Here is a 17,600-nt window from a genome sequence, read left to right on the forward strand (position 1 = left end):
GCTTCTCCGCTGGGGGAGTTACCGTTGGGCTCGTAATTTATGGGTTTTAATTATTTACTTATTTTTCCTCCCTATTATATTGCTCTCTGTGCTTCCAAGGCTCACCACAGACTCAGCAGTGAGAGTGTTTCCTGGTGTTTGGAAACTTCTCTCTTTTTAAGACTCCCTTCCCTGGATGGAGCTCCATCCATACCTCTTTTGTCTCTTTTTTTGTCTTTTATATTTTTCCTACCTCCTTTCGAAGACAATGGGCTGCTTTTCTGGGTGCCTGATGTCCTCTGCTGGCATTCAGAAGTTGTTTAGTGGATTTTACTTAGTGTTAAATGTTCTTTTAACGAATTTGTGGGGGAGAAAGTGGTCTCCCATCCTATTCCTCCGCCATCTTAGGACTGCCTCCCACCCTGTGCTTTTAGAATGTTCTTTCTGATTCTCAGATCTAAAACCTTCCTCCTTTTTTCTAGTCATCAGCCTGAGTGTTCCCCAGATCTACAACCTGTTGTACTTAACCCCATTCATTCACCAGTTCAGTTAGTTCAGTTCAGTCACTGAGTCATGTCTGACTCTTTGCAACCCCAAGGACTGCAGCACGCCAGGCCTCCCTGTCCATCACCAACTCCTGGAGTTAATCCAAACTCATGTCCATTGAGTCGGTGATGTCATCCAACCAAATCTCCACTAATTGTTGTATCGAACATTCCCCAAGCAGCCCTTTCACAAATGACTCATTTTTTTAAACATTGATTTGTGTGTGATAAACTGCTTTACAGACAAAAACAAGGTATCTCCCTTGTTATTCACAAAACATCGGGAACCAACTTGTGAGCAGGTGATGCAGGACAAAACAAACCCCTACTTTTTGTCTTCAACTCAGGGCAGTGTGCATCACAGGGCCACAGCTCCACATACCAGACATATCCCAGTCGTGCATGGCCAATTATTTCTGCCTGATTATGGCCAGTTAATCATGGATATTCACATTTTCAAATTCTACCATCTCTACAACATAGAAAGATAACTCACCTCTCTTGCAAGTGAGTATGGGAGAAGAAACATTGTCAGTTAAGGGAATAGAAGGGTAATTCATGTAGGAAATTATCAAAATGAGAAAACAGAACCTTGCCTGATTGCAACAGAAAATTAATATACCAAAGCTAGAAGAGATTTAGCACAATGCTTGAGAGCATATGCTTAGAGTGAGTCTGAAATCAGAGTGGGGTTCAAATCCTGATGGCTATTTACTATCTTTAGTGACCTTGGGCAAATTGCTTCATTTCTATAAAACTCAGGCACCTGATGACAACACATGTCTCCCAATTTTTATTGTGGGGTTTAGTGAGATGTTTAGCATAAGCATGGTATCGAAAACTTTCAATAAATATTGATGAATAACAACATTGACTTCATTTGCTCGCTTAATCACTCAGCCGTGTTGACTCTGCACACTTTGGACTGTAGCCCCCCAAGTTGCTCTGTCCATGGAATTTTTCAGGCAAGAGTGCTGGAGGGGGTTGCCATTTACTTCTCCAGGGGATCTTCCAAACTACAGATCAAACCTGAGTCTCCTGTGTCTCCTGCATTGCAGGAGGATTCATTACCCACTGAGCCATCAGGACGTGTTGAGGTTTTTACAAGATTTTATGGAAGTAATATTTGTTATGCATTGAGCTTTAAGTAATAATTATCGATTCACTCAAAGCTAAAATCCTAAACCAACATTTCTTCCATAAAATCTTGTAAAAACCTGAAATTAGCCTGACAATTTGACAGTGAGGGATAATGTAAGTGTGTATTTTGGAGATTTTTATAGTAACCAAAAATATATAACCAATGTCTCAAAATGCTTACAAATCCCTATGCTGCTGCTACTACTGCTAAGTCACTTCAGTCGTGTCTGACTCTGTGCGACCCCATAGATGGAAGCCCACCAGGCTCCCCTGTCCCTGGGATTCTCCAGGCAAGAACACTGGAGTGGGTTGCCATTTCCTTCTCCAATGCATGAAAGTGAAAAGTGAAAGGGAAGTCGCTCAGTCGTGTCTGACTCTTAGCGACCCCACGGACTACAGCCTACCAGGCTCCTCCATCCATGGGATTTTCCAAGCAAGAGTACTGGAGTGGGGTGCCATTGCCTTCTCCGACAAATCCCTATGGAATATGTCTATTCACAAGGCATGAGTGGATGTGCTGACTCTAAAAATTTTATTTAAAGCACTTTGCTAGTGTAAGATCTCTCATTACCTAGTTTTTTTACAGTACCAAGAAACAGGCTTTTTCAATATCCACTGTTGGGCAACTGGATATGATTGAAAAAAATGTATATAAATGTTTCTCATATATTTTTAAATAAACATATGAAAAAGAAATTTTTAAACATGAATTGAATAATCAACAAAGGATGCCCATCCTGTACACATGAGATTTAGGACAGGGGAATTAAAGAAAGGAAAAATTATATACAACTTGCACAGACTGGCGATGATAGCATCCCATGAACTAAGAAGGATGAACCTCTCATTCTCTGCCAAGAGGAGGAAAAAATGCTGTTGAACTACATTTACCGTTCTTCCTAGATTTGCCCTGTTGATTATTTTCACAAATGCTCTTATTCTATCCAAAACACTGCAAGGAAAAACTTTAGAATTATGCAACAGAATTTGCTTTAATAAAAAATGAGGGCTCTCTGACTTCCCTATCTAAAATACCTCCACCTCCACTCCCCAGTCAGCTCCATTCTCTTAGGTTGCTCTACTTGCTTAACAAAATTTATCCATACCTGATACTATGTTATGTATTTGTTTGTTGATGATCTAACTCCCAAAGTACAACATAAACTACACAAAGGCAAAGATTTGTCAGTTTTCTTGCTATGTTCCCAGTAAGGAAATAGGACTTTTCCCAGAGTAGGAACTAAGGAACTTGAATCAGAGAGGGCCACCTCTGGCAATTTCTAAAGGAAAACTTGTCTTCTTCTGTCTCTCCAGCTTGCAATACAAGGCCCTTATGATGCCCATGAATTTGGGAAGGGAAGAACACATCAACGACCATAAGCTGGACATGCTTTCCCGGGACGGCTACTAACAGTGACCAAATAGAGGAAAGAAAGACTTGCTGGGTTATCATGACTTGGGCTATGGAATTGGAACATGACAAATAACAAACCTTCTTGTATATGACTAGATGCAAGTCAATGGAAAGACTCAACCAAACCAGCAGAGTCTCTGAATTCATCCTCATGGGACTCTCCTCCCTGCCTGAGGACCAGAAGCCACTCTTCATCATCTTCTTCATCATATACCTGGTCACCATAACAGGGAACCTGCTCATCATCCTGGCCATCCACTCTGACTCCCAGCTCCAAACCCCCATGTATTTCTTCTTGAGTTTCCTGTCTTTCATTGACATTTGCTTCACAACCACCATTGTCCCCAGGATGCTGGTGAACTTCCTGTCACATAAGACCATCTCCTATGCTGGGTGTCTGACCCAGATGTATTTTATATATGCCTTGGGCAACACTGACAGTTGGCTTCTAGTAGTCATGGCCTTTGACCGCTATGTGGCCATCTGTGACCCCTTCCATTATGTCACCATCATGAGCCATCACCGCTGTGTCCTGCTGGTGGCCTTCTCCTGCTCATTGCCTCACTTCCACTCACTCCTACATACACTTCTGCTGAATCAGGTCACTTTCTGTGACTCTAATATTATCCACCACTTCCTCTGTGACTTCAGCCCTCTGGTGAAATTATCCTGCTCCTCCACATTTGTCAATGAAATTGTGATGATGATAGAAGGATCTGTTTTTTTGGTGACTCCCTTTCTATGCATTACTTTTTCGTATATTCGAATCCTCCTTGCGGTTCTCAAAATTCCCTCGGCTGCTGGGAAATGCAAAGCCTTCTCCACGTGTGGGTCTCACCTCACTGTGGTAACACTCTTTTATGGAAGCATCTTCTATGTCTATTTACAGCCTGTGTCCACCTACACCATCAGGGACCACATGGCAACAATCGTCTACACAGTTTTAACTTCCACCCTCAATCCCTTTATCTACAGCCTGAGAAACAAAGACCTGAAACAGGGCCTGAGAAAGCTGTTGGTTAGAAGGAAACCATAGGCAGCACCCTCTTGAGAAACACACGTGTGGATTCTGCTCCACTTGAATCTGGTTTCTGCTGATTCTTGGTAAACAAGCAAGTTCTTGGAGGTTGGCTTCTTTAACCCATGTGAGATGAGGCATCATGGGTAATTACATCCAGTGATGATGATCCTTCAGTTGGCTCTGCCTCTGCTTAATCAAGATACTTTCCCTCTCTATTTCTCCTCTCTCCTATCAAGAGTCATCACAGTGAATCTTCCAAATGAGATGCTTAAACTAATCCTTTTCCCACGGATACTTCCTGAACAAATTGCTCTCTTTTCAAGACTTATCCACCAACATCCTTCACATTTCAGTATATCACTAAAAATAATTTCCTAATTTGTAGCTCTTGGATGCCTTTGTAAACATTTGAAAAGGGAGAGCAAGAAAGGAGAGGGAGGAGGAGGAGAAGGAGAAAGTACATTTTAGCTGATTTTCAATTTGAAGATTTTCATAATTCTTCATTTTTCTCTTTCAAAATTTTTTTGTTTAAAACTTAAGTTTTCACTTTTTCTCTTCTCTTGGTTTTCCATTCCTCCTTTATTATATTGCTATGTCTTTCTTTTAAATTTCCTCATTTTTCCAAACAATTAAAATTCATTTTGATGTATGGCAAAACCAATACAACATTGTAAAGTAATTAGCCTCCAATTAAAATAAATAAATTTAAATTTAAAAAATTGCTAATGATCAGAAAGAACAAGAACCAAGAAATTATCCATTCAACAATAGGAATGTTGAAACCATTTTTTCCTCCACCTCTTTCTACAACTATATGTTTATTTTTTTTAATAAGAAAAAATTTGCCTATATCAACATTAATCTGCCACAGGTATACATTATATAACTTAATATTTCTTCTAGAAACTCCAAGTCTTGCAGAATATAGGAAGCTTGGGGCTGGTGCACTGGGATGACCCAGAGGGATGGTATGGGGAGGGAGGTGGCAGGGGGGTTCAGGATTGGGAACACATGAACACCCGTAGCAGATTCATGTTGATGTATGGCAAAACCAATACAATATTGTAAAGTAATTAGCCTCTAATTAAAAAAAATTTTTTTAAAGATAAAGCATTTTAGTATTAATAAGCAAAAAAATAAGCAAAAAAATATAATACAAAAAATTTTTAAGTAAAATTTAAAAATTACCATAACCTCATGACCTAGAGGCAGTGACTGGTAATATAAAATTACACAATCACTTTGGAAAGCAGTATGGAAATTCTTATAAACATAAAAACACTTTACGTTTATTAAAAACTCAAAAATATTCATAGTATTTTATGTTAGGAAAAACTAAACACAAATTAAATGGTCATCAACAAGAAAAAGATGACCAAGTCATCAGTAAAATGCTGTACACATAAGATTTGTCATTTTACTAACTAAAAATTATGTATCAATTAAAAAAAAAAAGCCAGGAAACTGGAGATAATAAGCAAAGGCTTTGGGGATGATTCATCACTGGTGCACAATAAAGATTAATACCAGCTGAATGTGCGCTTCATCTGAATACAAGGGAATGAGAGGGTCAAGGGTAATGTTACCCTTCACCTCACAAAATTTACCTTCAACTCACCAATTTTCTCTTTGTCTCGTGTGGTGGCTCAGACGGTAAAGAATCTACCTGCAATGCAGGAGACCCAGGTTCGATCCTGGGAAGATCCCTGGAGAAGGGTATGGCAACCCACTCCAGTATTCTAGTCTGTTGAATTTCATGGACAGAAGAGCCTGGTGGGCTAAATGAAGTTCCATGGGGTCTCAAAGAGTTGGACACAACTCAGCAACTAACACGTTCACCAGTTTACTCTTTGTCTTGGGAATCCAATTGATTTAAGTTAAGGGTACTATTTATATGTCCATACCAAAGGAGACAGTGCTGCTGAGAATTCTATTTCATTCCAACCAGTTTGCCTACAAAGGTCTGTATAGTCAAAGCTATGGTTTTTCCAGAAATCACATATGGATGTGAGAGTTGGGCCATAAAGAAGGCTGAATACCAAAGAATTGATGCTTTTGAACTGTGGTGCTGGAGAAGACTCTTGAGAGACCCTTGGACAGCAAGGATATCAAACCAGTCGATCCTAAAAGAAATCAACTCTGAATATTCATTGGAAGGACTGGTGCTGAAGCTGAAGCTCCAATACTTTGGCTACCTGATGTGAAGAGCTGACTCATTGGAAAAGGCCCTGATGCTGGGAAAGATTGAGGGCAAGAGGAGAAGCGGTCAGCAGAGGATGAGATAGTTAGCATCACTGACTCAACGGACATGAATTTGAGCAAACTCCAGGAGATAATAAAGAACAGAGGAGCCTGGTATGCTACAATCTATGGGGTCTCCAAGAGTCAGACATGACTTAGCAACTGAACAACAACAAATTTTGACTGTGCCTACTTCTAAAGGAAAAATGTTCTGGAGCATGCCTTCGTCTCAGTCAGTTCAGTCAATCAGTTGTGTCTGACTCTTTGCGACCCCATGAATCGCAGTACGTCAGGCCTCCCTGTCCATCACCAACTCCCGGAGTTCACTCAGACTCAAGTCCATCGAGTCAGTGATGCCATCCAGCCATCTCACCCTCTGTCGTCCCCTTCTCCTCCTGCCCCCAATCCCTCCCAGCATCAAAGTCTTTTCCAATGAGTCAACTCTTTGCATGAGGTGGCCAAAGTACTGGAGTTTCAGCTTCAGCATCATTCCCTCCAAAGAAATCCCAGGGCTGATCTCCTTCAGAATGGACTGGTTGGATCTCCTTGCAGTCCAAGGGACTCTCAAGAGTCTTCTCCAACACCACAGTTCAAAAGCATCAATTCTTCGGTGCTCAGCCTTCTTCACAGTCCAACTCTCACATCCATACATGACCACAGGAAAAACCATAGCCTTGACTAGACGGACCTTTGTTGGCAAAGTAATGTCTCTGCTTTTCAATATGCTATCTAGGTTGGTCATAACTTTCCTTCCAAGGAGTAAGCGTCTTTTAATTTCATGGCTGCAGTCACCATCTGCAGTGATTTTGGAGCCCGAAAAAATAAAGTCTGACACTGTTTCCACTGTTTCCCCATCTATTTCCCATGAAGTGATGGGACCAGATGCCATGGTCTTCGTTTTCTGAATGTTGAGATTTAAGCCAACTTTTTCACTCTCCTCTTTCACTTTCATCAAGAGGCTTTTTAGTTCCTCTTCACTTTCTGCCATAAGGGTGGTGTCATCTGCATATCTGAGGTTACTGATATTTCTCCCAGCAATCTTGATTCCAGCTTGTGCTTCTTCCAGCACAGCGTTTCTCATGGTGTACTCTGCATATGGGCCCAATTAAGACTGACCATGGGTAATGTCTCAGGCCCTCTATTTAGAGATAATCCCATCATTCTTTGTCTTTCCTCTTCTTTCTGGTCTTCTAGTTTAAAATCACTCAGTCAAAACCAAGTCTTTGCGATCCCTTGGACTATGGCCCACCTGGTTCTCCTGTCTATGGGATTCTCCAGGCAAGAATACTGGAGTGGGTAGCTATTCACTTCTCCAGGGGATCTCCTCAACCCAGCAATCAAGCTTGGGTTTCCTGCACTGCAGGAAGATTCTTTACCATCTGAGACACTGGTGTTGCACTTCTTCCTACAAATGGACAAAAGCAGCAGCTCTGGAGACCCTCATCTTTCTGCATGCCTATAGAAGGCAGTAGAGCTGAACCAGAGCTGATTATCCAGAGAAGTGCAGTCTGGGTTAGGACAGGCTCAGTTCTGTTCAGTCAGTCAGTCATGTCCAACTCTTGGCGACCCCATGGACTGCAGCAAGCCAGGCTTCCCTGTCCATCACCAACTCCTGCAGCTTACTCAAACTTTTGTCCATTGAGTCAGTGATGCCATCCAACCATCTCAACCTCTGTTGTCCCCTTCTCCTCCTGCCTTCAATCTCTCCCAGTATCAGGGTCTTTTCCAATGAGTCAGTTCTTCACATCAGTTGGCTGCAGGATTGGAGTTTCAGCTTCAGCATCAGATCTTCCAATGTATATTCAGGACTGATTTCATTTAGGATGGACTGGTTGGATCTCCTGGCTGTCCAAGGGACTCTCAAGAGTCTTCTCCAATACCAGAGTTCAAAAGCATCAATTCTTTGGTGCTCAACTTTCTTTATAGTCCAACTCTCACATCCATACATGACTACTGGGAAAACCATAGCTTTGACTAAATGGACCTTTGCTGGCAAAGTAATGTCTCTGCTTTTTAATATGCTGTCTAGTCCTTTAGGATTGACTGGTTTGAACTCCTTTCAGTCCAAGGGAATCTCAAGAGTCTTCTCCAATACCACAGTTCAAAATCATAAATTCTTTGCTGCTCAGGTTTCTTTATAGTCCAAGTCTCACATCCATTCATGATAACTGGGAAAACCATAGCTTTGAGTAAATGGACCTTTGTCAGCAAAGTAATGTCTCTGCTTTTTAATACGCTGTCTAGGTTGGTCATAGTTTTTCTTTCAAGGAGCAAGTGTCTTTTAATTTCACAGCTGCAGTCACCATCTGCAGTGATTTTGGAGCCCCCAAAATTAAAGTCTCTCACTGTTTCCATTGTTTCCCCTTTTATTTGCCATGAAGTGATGGGACCGGATGCCATGATCTTAGTTTTAGGACAGCTAGTAATTGGAAAAAGTGGGAGAACTAAGGCAGCTGAAGTGAGATCACCTAATGAAAAATAAAGGCAGGAAAGGGATTCAATATTCCTTTCTTGCAAATCACCTCAAAGCAAGAGTGTAGTGTTTTTAACTGCCTCTCTCACATGTAGTGCTGAGTCAGGGCCAATACAGGATGTTTCCAGGGTTTGTTTTTCCAGGAGATGAAGTATTGGGCCAAAGCCAAACTATAATAATTTCCTGAGACATTTTGTATACAATTTAGAGAGAAGCTATCAATGAGTTTCTTAAAGACCTGCCTAGACAATAGTAAGTTAGGATTATCACTGTAGACACATATTGCTGTTACATTTGCTGTAGCACTAAGACAGGGCGCCTGCCTTTGAACATCAGTGACATACTGAGACTGTCAGCGAGCAGCTGCTGCTTTATGTTTCTGTAACCAGGATGACACCTTGGTTAAAGCAGGCACCTGAGTACAAGAGAGACATGCTGCGGTCCTCCACCCTGTATGGTGGAATCTGATTGGTCTTTTAACTACAACAGATTTAAATTGTGTGGAAAATTATACTGGAAGGAACTCAAAGAGTTAAAAATAGAACTGCCACATGATCCAGCAGTTTCACTTCTGAGCATTTTCTTGAGGAAAACAAACACACTAATTGAAAAAAAAAAAGTGCACCCTAACGTTCACTGGAGCATTGTTTACCACAGAGAAAGTATGAAACTAATTAACTATCCATCAGTAGATAAATAGATTTTAAAACAATGTGGTATGCATACAAAATAGAATACTACTCAGCCAGAAAAAATGAGATCTTGCCATTTGCAACAACATGGATGAACTTAGAGGGTATGATGCTAAGTGAAATAATCACACAGAGAAAGAAAAATATCGTATGACCTCACTTCAATGTGGAATATGAATAACAAAACAAGCAAAACAAATGAAAAGTCTCACATGTACAGAGAAGAGACGGGTGGTAGCCAGAGGAGATGGACTTTGCAGGGGAGAGGGTATAGTTGAAGGGAACTAAAAGATACAAACTTCCAGTTATAAATAAATAAGTTGTGGAGATGTAATGTACATCTTGGAGAAGGAAATGGCAACTCACTGCAGTATTCTTGCCTGGAGAATCCCAGGGACGGGGGAGCCTGGTGAGCTGCCACCTATGGGGTCGCACAGAGTCAGACACGACTGAAGCGACTTAGCAGCAGCAATATAATTTTAAGAAATGAGGTCAATAGTATTATAATAACTTTGTATGGAACAAATGATTACAGACTCACAGCTGTACAGAAATAACTAGTAGTTACCAGCAGGGAGAAGGAGAAGGGGAGGGGAAACACCAGGGTATGGAACTTGTTAAAAAGGGTTACTGTGGGATTATATGAAATTGTGTAAGTGAAACTTTTAAAAGTTGTAAAGCACTATAGAATTTAAAGAATCTTTCATTGAATAAAAACAAAACACTAAATGAAACAATAACAGAGACAAATACTATATGATATCACTTAGATCAGATCAGATAAGATCAGTCACTCAGTCGTGTCCGACTTTTTGAGACGCCATGAATCGAAGCATGCCAGGCCTCCCTGTCCATCACCAACTCCCGGAGTTCACTGAGACTCACATCCATCGAATCAGTGATGCCATCCAGCCATCTCATCCTCTGTCGTCCCCTTCTCCTCTTGCCCCCAATCCCTCCCAGCATCAGAGTCTTTTCCAATGAGTCAACTCTTCACATGAGATGGCCAAAGTACTGGAGTTTCAGTTTCAGCATCATTCCTTCCAAAGAAATCCCAGGGCTGATCTCCTTCAGAATGGACTGGTTGGATCTCCTTGCAGTCCAAGGGACTCTCAAGAGTCTTCTCCAACACCACAGTTCAAAAGCATCAATTCTTCGGCGCTCAGCTTTCTTCACAGTCCAACTCTCACATCCATACATGACCACAGGAAAAACCATAGCCTTGACTAGATGAATAGACTATTAAAAGACAAAATAATGAAAAATTTAAAAAGACAAACTTGTAGATACATACACCAAACTATATATTAGCAGTAGGCAAAGAGAAAGGGAAGAGACAAGTTAGGGGTAGAGAATTAAGAGGTACAAACCACTATGTAGAAAATAAATAACCTACAGGGACATATTGTTCAGCACAGAAAATATACCCAATATTGTATAATAACTATAAATGGAGTATAACCTTTAAAAATTGCAATTCACTATGTTGGATACCCGAACTTACATAATATTGTATATCAACCATACCTCAATTTTAAAAAATTTAAAGAAAGAACTTAACCTCAAAACACTGCTCCAGGTCCATCCATGTTGTTGCCAGAGCCAAGATTTCCTTTTTTCTGGCTGAGTAATATTCTACTTTGTATGCATACCACCTGAACTCTGAAATACATACATTTTTTTCGAAAGCTCCTTTGTTAAATATGACAACACATTTTGCCTGACCCTGTGCATTAAAAATACATTAATAATAACCTAATCCCACACAGAAAAAATCTAATCCACGTGCACCCCAGACACTGGCAAGCACATACACACCATTGATCTCCCTCAACTGAATCCCCTGAAAAGTACAATGTTCCCACATTGACTTATGATCTGCCAGATCTAGACTACACCTTGGTCCATACCTGAATCCCCTGAAATAAAAGTACTCACCCACATAAATATTTGTCCACTCATGATAGACCATCCTGGGGAAACTGAAGCATAGTCTTGAGATGATGTACTGAGGTTCAGAAACTCTGAGATTAGTGCCAACATGTTAACAGGAAGCCTCAGGGGTCCCCTGTCCTCTTGGAGTCAGCAGCGCTGGCTGTGATTCCCATTTGCTTTCTCTGCCTACAGAGATTCAAGGACAAACTCCTCTGAGAGGTGCTCACATCACGACTCCCTCAGCCTAATAAATGCCCCAGAGACCAGCAGAGCAGATCTCAGACTCATGAGAAGCTGGCTGGGCTTCCACAATCAGGAGAGTCCTCCCACTTGAGTCAGACCATCTCTGCCTTCTGAGATCTGGAGCTGGGAGGAGCAGCATCATGCTAGGGACCAGGTGTTAGGGAAGAAATGGGGGTTGAGGTCAGGAAAGGGAAATGTGTTATCCCTTTGGAGTAGTATGTCGGCTCCTCCTCCATCCCTACTTCTCTCCTTGTCAATCAGCCCAGAAGTACGTGGAAGACACATGCAGAAGCTGAACTTTGGCTGAGAATCAGATTCGACCTGATGAAAAGACGCGGTGCACATCGTCTTCTGGAGCAGCTGGGAGGGAAAGAAAGGCATCTGGACGTGGAGGTGAGCTTCAGAAGCTGGCCACTCACTTGGCTACTCCAACCCAGTTTGGTACTTACTCTTTTCTCTTTGATACTTTCAAATATTTCATGGATTGGGAAGTCATAAGATCCAAGTAACATTTCCATATGTCACTTGGTTTTAAATTCATCCAGTTGGACTTCTAGGCACCTATACCATATGTTTTGGTGGAAGCAAAATCCTTCAATAGAAATAAGAGGAAAGAAAGAGTTGTATTCCCAGCATCATTTATATACCCTGTCCTTTTAGAGCTAATCTTCATGATTCTCAGATCCAAAACCTTCCTCTCTTTCTAGTCATCAGCCTGGGTGTTCATCACTTCTCTGACCTAAAGCAATCAATTCCATTAATTCACCAAATCTCCACTAATTTTTGTATTGCACATTCCCCAGGCAGCCCTTTCACAATGACTCACTTTTGAATATTGATCTGTGTGTGATGTATTGCTTTACAGACATAGTGTCTCCCTTGTTATTCATAAAATATCAGGAACCAGCTTGTGAGCGGGTGATGCAGGATGAACCAAACTCCTCATTGTTTGTCTTCACCAGAGGGCACTGTTCACTGCACAAAACCAGCTCCACACACCAGACATGCCCCAGTCATTCATGGCCAATTTTTTCCACCCGATTTGGCCCGTTAATCATGGATATTCATATTTTCAAATTCCACTACAACACAGAAAGGCTACCTCTCTAGCAAATACAAGGATAAATGCTGAATATGGGAGAAGAAAGTGTGTCAGAGGGTACAAGGGCAATTCGAGTAGGAAATTTTTAGAACAATGAAAACAGTGCCTATGTTGATGGTGATCGACAATTAACATAGCGTAACTAGAGGAGGGGAAGCTTAACACTGGAGAGCATAAACTTAGAGTGAGCCAGCTTGGAGTTAAACCTGATTGCTTCTCACGTCCTTAGTGAACTTCAGCAAACCACTTCACCTCTGTAAGCCTTAGTCTCCTGAAATGCTTCATAATTCCTTGGGATTTAGTGGCATGTTTAGCATAAGCTTGGTTCATAATACTTACCCATAAATATTGGTCATTATTATCAGCTTTAATTACTGATTCATCCAATTCTTCAGTGCATAAACAAATATTCTTTCCATAAAAAGCTGACAAATCCTGAAATTAGCTGGACAATTTGGCAGTGAGGGATGTGATACTTTACGTACATAAATTAATTGATTTTCAGAACATCAAGAAATAGAAGATAAAGGAAGGTGACAAAGGGACTGATGAGGATCAACAGCTTCTCCTGCATGCTGACAATATGCTCTTCTCTCTTCTAAGTGTTTTCATGCATTATTTCACTATCTTCATGAGAATGTGAATATTTGTGTCCTATATAACACATGAAGTACTTGAGGTTTAAAGATGTTTAATAACTTATATAAAAATATGAGCAGTTAATTGTAAATGAAGTAATGTATTAATTTAACAATGTTAAATAAATTAATATATTAATAAATTCATATGTAATATATGACTTTAAGGCCTTCCCAGGTTGCACTAGTGGTAAAGGATCTGCCTGCCAGTGCAGGAGTTGTAAGACGTGGATCCAATCCCTAGGATGATCTCCCTGAGAAGGGAATGGCACCTCACTCCAGTATTCTTGCCTGGAAAATTCCATGGGCAAAGGAGCCTGGCAGGCTATAGTCCCTGGGGCCTCAGTGAGTTGGACACGACTGAACGACCAAGCACACCAACGCACACAAGACTTGATGTCCTGAGTATGACTGGAAGACACATATTTACATGTTTCTCAGACGTATCTTTGAACAAATATATGAGAGAAGAAATTTTAAAACATGAATTGTATAGTTAACAATGGATTCCTTTCTGTGCAAAAGTGGTTTAGGACAGGGGATTAATGAAGGGAAGAATGATTTATGAAAGAGGGGAGACTTGCATAAACTGATGATAGCATGCCGTGAGTTCAGGAGGAGTTAACCTTTGAAAGGTTAAGAACCCTTCATTCTGTGTCCAAACAAGGAAAAACCACTGTTGAATTGGATTCAATTTCCTCTCAGATATTCCCTATTGATTATTTTGGCAAATGCTTATTTCTATCGAAGACACACAAGGTCTAGTTTTACAGCAACTGAATTTGCTTTGGTAAAGAATGGGGGTCCTTCATGTTGATATATGGCAAAACCAATACAATATTGTAAAGTAATTAGCCTCCAATTAAAATAAATACATTTATATTAAAAAAAGAAAATGGAAAAAAAAGTACTCTCCACCTCCAATGATCTCTATCTGCTTATACTAATAATACCCTGTTTTTAAAACAAATGTATCACTCAGTTCAGTTCAGTTCAATCACTCAGTCATGTCCAACTCTTTGCGACCCTATGGACTGCAGCACGCCAGGCTTCCCTGTCCATCACCAACACCCAGAGCTTGCTCAAACTCATGTCCATACACTCGGTGATGCTATCCAACCATCTAATCCTGTTTTCCCCTTCTCCTCCTGCCTTCAATCTTTCCAGCATCAGAGTCTTTTCCAATGAGTCAGTTCTTCATGTCAGGTGGCCAAAGTATTGGAGTTTCAGCTTCAACATCAGTCCTTCCAATGAATATTCAGGACTGATTTCCTTTAGGATTGATTGGTTTGATCTCCTTGCAGTCCAAGGGACTCTCAAGAGTCTTCTCCAACACCACAGTTCAAAAACATCAATTCTTTGGTGCTCAGCTTTCTTTATAGTCCAACTCTCACATCCATTCATGATTACTGGAAAAACAGTACGTTTGACTAGATGGACCTAGTAAAGTAATGTCTCTGCTTTTTAATACGCTGTGTAGATTGGTCATAGCTTTTCTTCCAAGGAACAAGCATCTTTTCATTTCATGGGTGCAATCACCATCTGTAGTGATTTTGGAACCCAAGAAAATTAAGTCTGTCACTGTTTCCACTGTTTTCCTATCTATGTTCCATGAAGTGATGGGACTGGATACCATGACCTTAATTTTTTGAATGTTAAGTTTTAAGTCAGCTTTTTCACTCTCTTTTTTCAATTTCATCAAAAGGCCCTTTAGTTTCTCTTCACTTTCTGCCATAAAGGTTGTATCATATGTGTATCTGAGGTTATTGGTATTTCTCCCAGAAATCTTGATTCCAGCTTATGCTTCATCCAACCCGGCATTTTGCATGATGTACTCTGCATATGAGTTAAACAAGCTGGGTGACAATATACAGCCTTGATGTATTCTGTACTGCTACGTGTATGTATCACTACCTGATACTGTATTACATATACTGTTTGTGATCATCTGACTTATCACCCAAGCTACATGAATTACACAAAGGCAAGAATTTCTGTTCTATTGCTGTATTCCCAGCAGGGACACAGATTTCATAGACTAGGAACTAAGGAACTTGAATCAAGGGGTCCAGCTGTGATGGTTTCTAAAGGAAAACCCTTCTGTTCCTTCAGGTTTCATCATAAGGCCTTATGATCACATGGATTTGGGAAGGGAGGACCACATCAAGGGACCAAGAGGGTAATAAGCTTTCCCAGCACAGCTGCTAATAGTGCCCAAATAGAGGACAACAAAGACTTGCTGGGTTCTTGTAATTTGGGCTGTGGAATTGGAGCATGATAAATAACAAACCTTCTTGTACATAGCTAGACCAAAGTCAATGGAAAGACTCAATCAAAACAACAGTGTCTCTGAGTTCATACTCCTGGGACTCTCCTCGCGGCCAGAGGACCAGAAACCACTCTTTATCCTCTTCCTCATCATATACCTGGTCACCATAACAGGGAACCTGCTCATCATCCTGGCCATCTGTTCTGACCCCCAACTGCACACCCCCATGTATTTCTTCTTGAGTTTCCTGTCTTTCATTGACATTTGCTTCTCAACAACCATTGTCCCCAGGATGCTGGTGAATTTCCTGTCAGAGAAGAAGACCATCTCCTATGCTGGATGTCTGGCCCAGATGTATTTTACATATGCCTTGGGCAACACTGATAGTTATCTTCTGGCAGCCATGGCCTATGACCGCTATGTGGCCATCTGTGACCCCTTCCACTATATCACCATCATGAGCCGCCGCCCCTGTGTCCTGCTGGTGGCCTTCTCCTGCTCACTGCCTCACTTTCACTCACTCCTACACATACTTTTGCTGAATCAGCTCACCTTCTGTGACTCCAATGTTGTCCACCACTTTTTCTGTGATATCAACCCTCTGCTGAAATTGTCCTGCTCCTCCATATTTGTCAATGATCTCACAATAAAGACAGAAGGGCTGGTGTTTTGGGTGACCCCCTTCCTATGCATTGTTTTCTCGTATGTGCGAATCCTCATAGCAGTTCTCAGGATCCCCTCAGCTGCAGGGAAACGCAAAGCCTTCTCCACCTGTGGCTCCCACTTTACTGTGGTCATCCTGTTTTATGGAAGCATCTTTTATGTGTATTTACAGCCCTTGTCCAGCTACACTGTTCAGGACCGAGTGGCAACAATTGTCTACACGGTCCTGACCTCCATGCTCAACCCTTTCATTTACAGTCTGAGAAACAAAGACATGAAGAGGGGCCTGGGGAAGCTGCTGGGCAGGAGGAAATCCTAGCTAGAAGGAGGAAATCCTAGCTAGAAGGAGGAAATCCTAGCCTTCTGGGGATATGTTCATGGGTTTCTCTGTGGCTCTAGATCCTGTTTCTCTTGGTTCTTGACAAACATAATAAACTCTTGTAGGTCAGTAAATATGACTCACATGTGTCATGGATGTTGGTTTGCACCCACTTCTTTACACATGCAACTACTAACCATGGAGATTTTATGATGATTCAGGAATAGGCTCCAGGTCTACCAATATCTTGGCTTCCATTTTTCATATATCTGCAACTCTCTTTCTGCCTTCCTCTTCTCCAGGAAACCACATCTTTTTCATTGCTTCAAATGCTGTTGAAACCTTTGTTTTCCACAAAATTTCCTAGAACATACATCAGTCCGATAACTTTTGATTCTCTTAATATAATTTGGGTTTCAATGTAATTTCTGTAATGAGCTAGCTTTTTGAAAATCGTTGCAGTAATTTAGTAATTATCAAGCCAGGGTACATGAGGCTGAGTTGCCTCTGGGTCTCTACCCTGGTCATCTGGTGCCTCAAATATGCCTCGAGACACTGGTCTTGTTCCCTCTCTTAGCTTTAGTTCCCTTAGAGAGTCCCCTCTTGCCACCATCATAGTCATCCAGATCTGTCTGCTTCCCAGAGAAAGTGCATACATTAATTCTATGTACTTAGAATTAATGATTCTAAGGAGAGTATAAAACGCGCATGTGAACATTAAAGGCAGATATAACTAGGAACTTTGGGAACCATTCAGAGACATACTGAGGGCTCTGGGAAGTAGAGTCATCTAGGCAAGGACTTTATACTGTTCACTTCTGTTTCTTCCTTTATTCTCTATTATTACTCAGTGATTTTATACTTTATTTTATATCTGAATATTTTATCATTTATTCTTCTTCTATGTTCTTCTTGGAGCTATTATT

General features: G+C 41.0%; 2 protein-coding genes across 2 annotated transcripts; both read left to right on the forward strand.

The window, feature by feature from the left end:
• The first annotated feature begins 3,184 nt into the window (after positions 1-3,184).
• LOC113900863 (olfactory receptor 1L8-like) lies at positions 3,185-4,114 on the forward strand. Its single transcript, XM_027554480.1, has one exon. The coding sequence runs from the start codon at positions 3,185-3,187 to the stop codon at positions 4,112-4,114; it is 930 nt and encodes a 309-aa protein (XP_027410281.1).
• Positions 4,115-15,741: 11,627 nt separating this feature from the next.
• Positions 15,742-16,674, forward strand: LOC113900777 (olfactory receptor 1L8-like). Its single transcript, XM_027554418.1, has one exon. The coding sequence runs from the start codon at positions 15,742-15,744 to the stop codon at positions 16,672-16,674; it is 933 nt and encodes a 310-aa protein (XP_027410219.1).
• The last annotated feature ends 926 nt before the right edge of the window (positions 16,675-17,600 follow it).

The sequence above is a fragment of the Bos indicus x Bos taurus genome, chromosome 11, assembly GCF_003369695.1.
Source record: "Bos indicus x Bos taurus breed Angus x Brahman F1 hybrid chromosome 11, Bos_hybrid_MaternalHap_v2.0, whole genome shotgun sequence".
Taxonomy (NCBI): Eukaryota; Metazoa; Chordata; class Mammalia; order Artiodactyla; family Bovidae; genus Bos; species Bos indicus x Bos taurus.

What these genes read in the sequence shown, in the direction of transcription:
- LOC113900863 (XM_027554480.1), top strand. Translation starts at nt 3,185, where the DNA reads ATGGAAAGACTCAACCAAACCAGCAGAGTCTCTGAATTCATCCTCATG.
- LOC113900777 (XM_027554418.1), top strand. Translation starts at nt 15,742, where the DNA reads ATGGAAAGACTCAATCAAAACAACAGTGTCTCTGAGTTCATACTCCTG.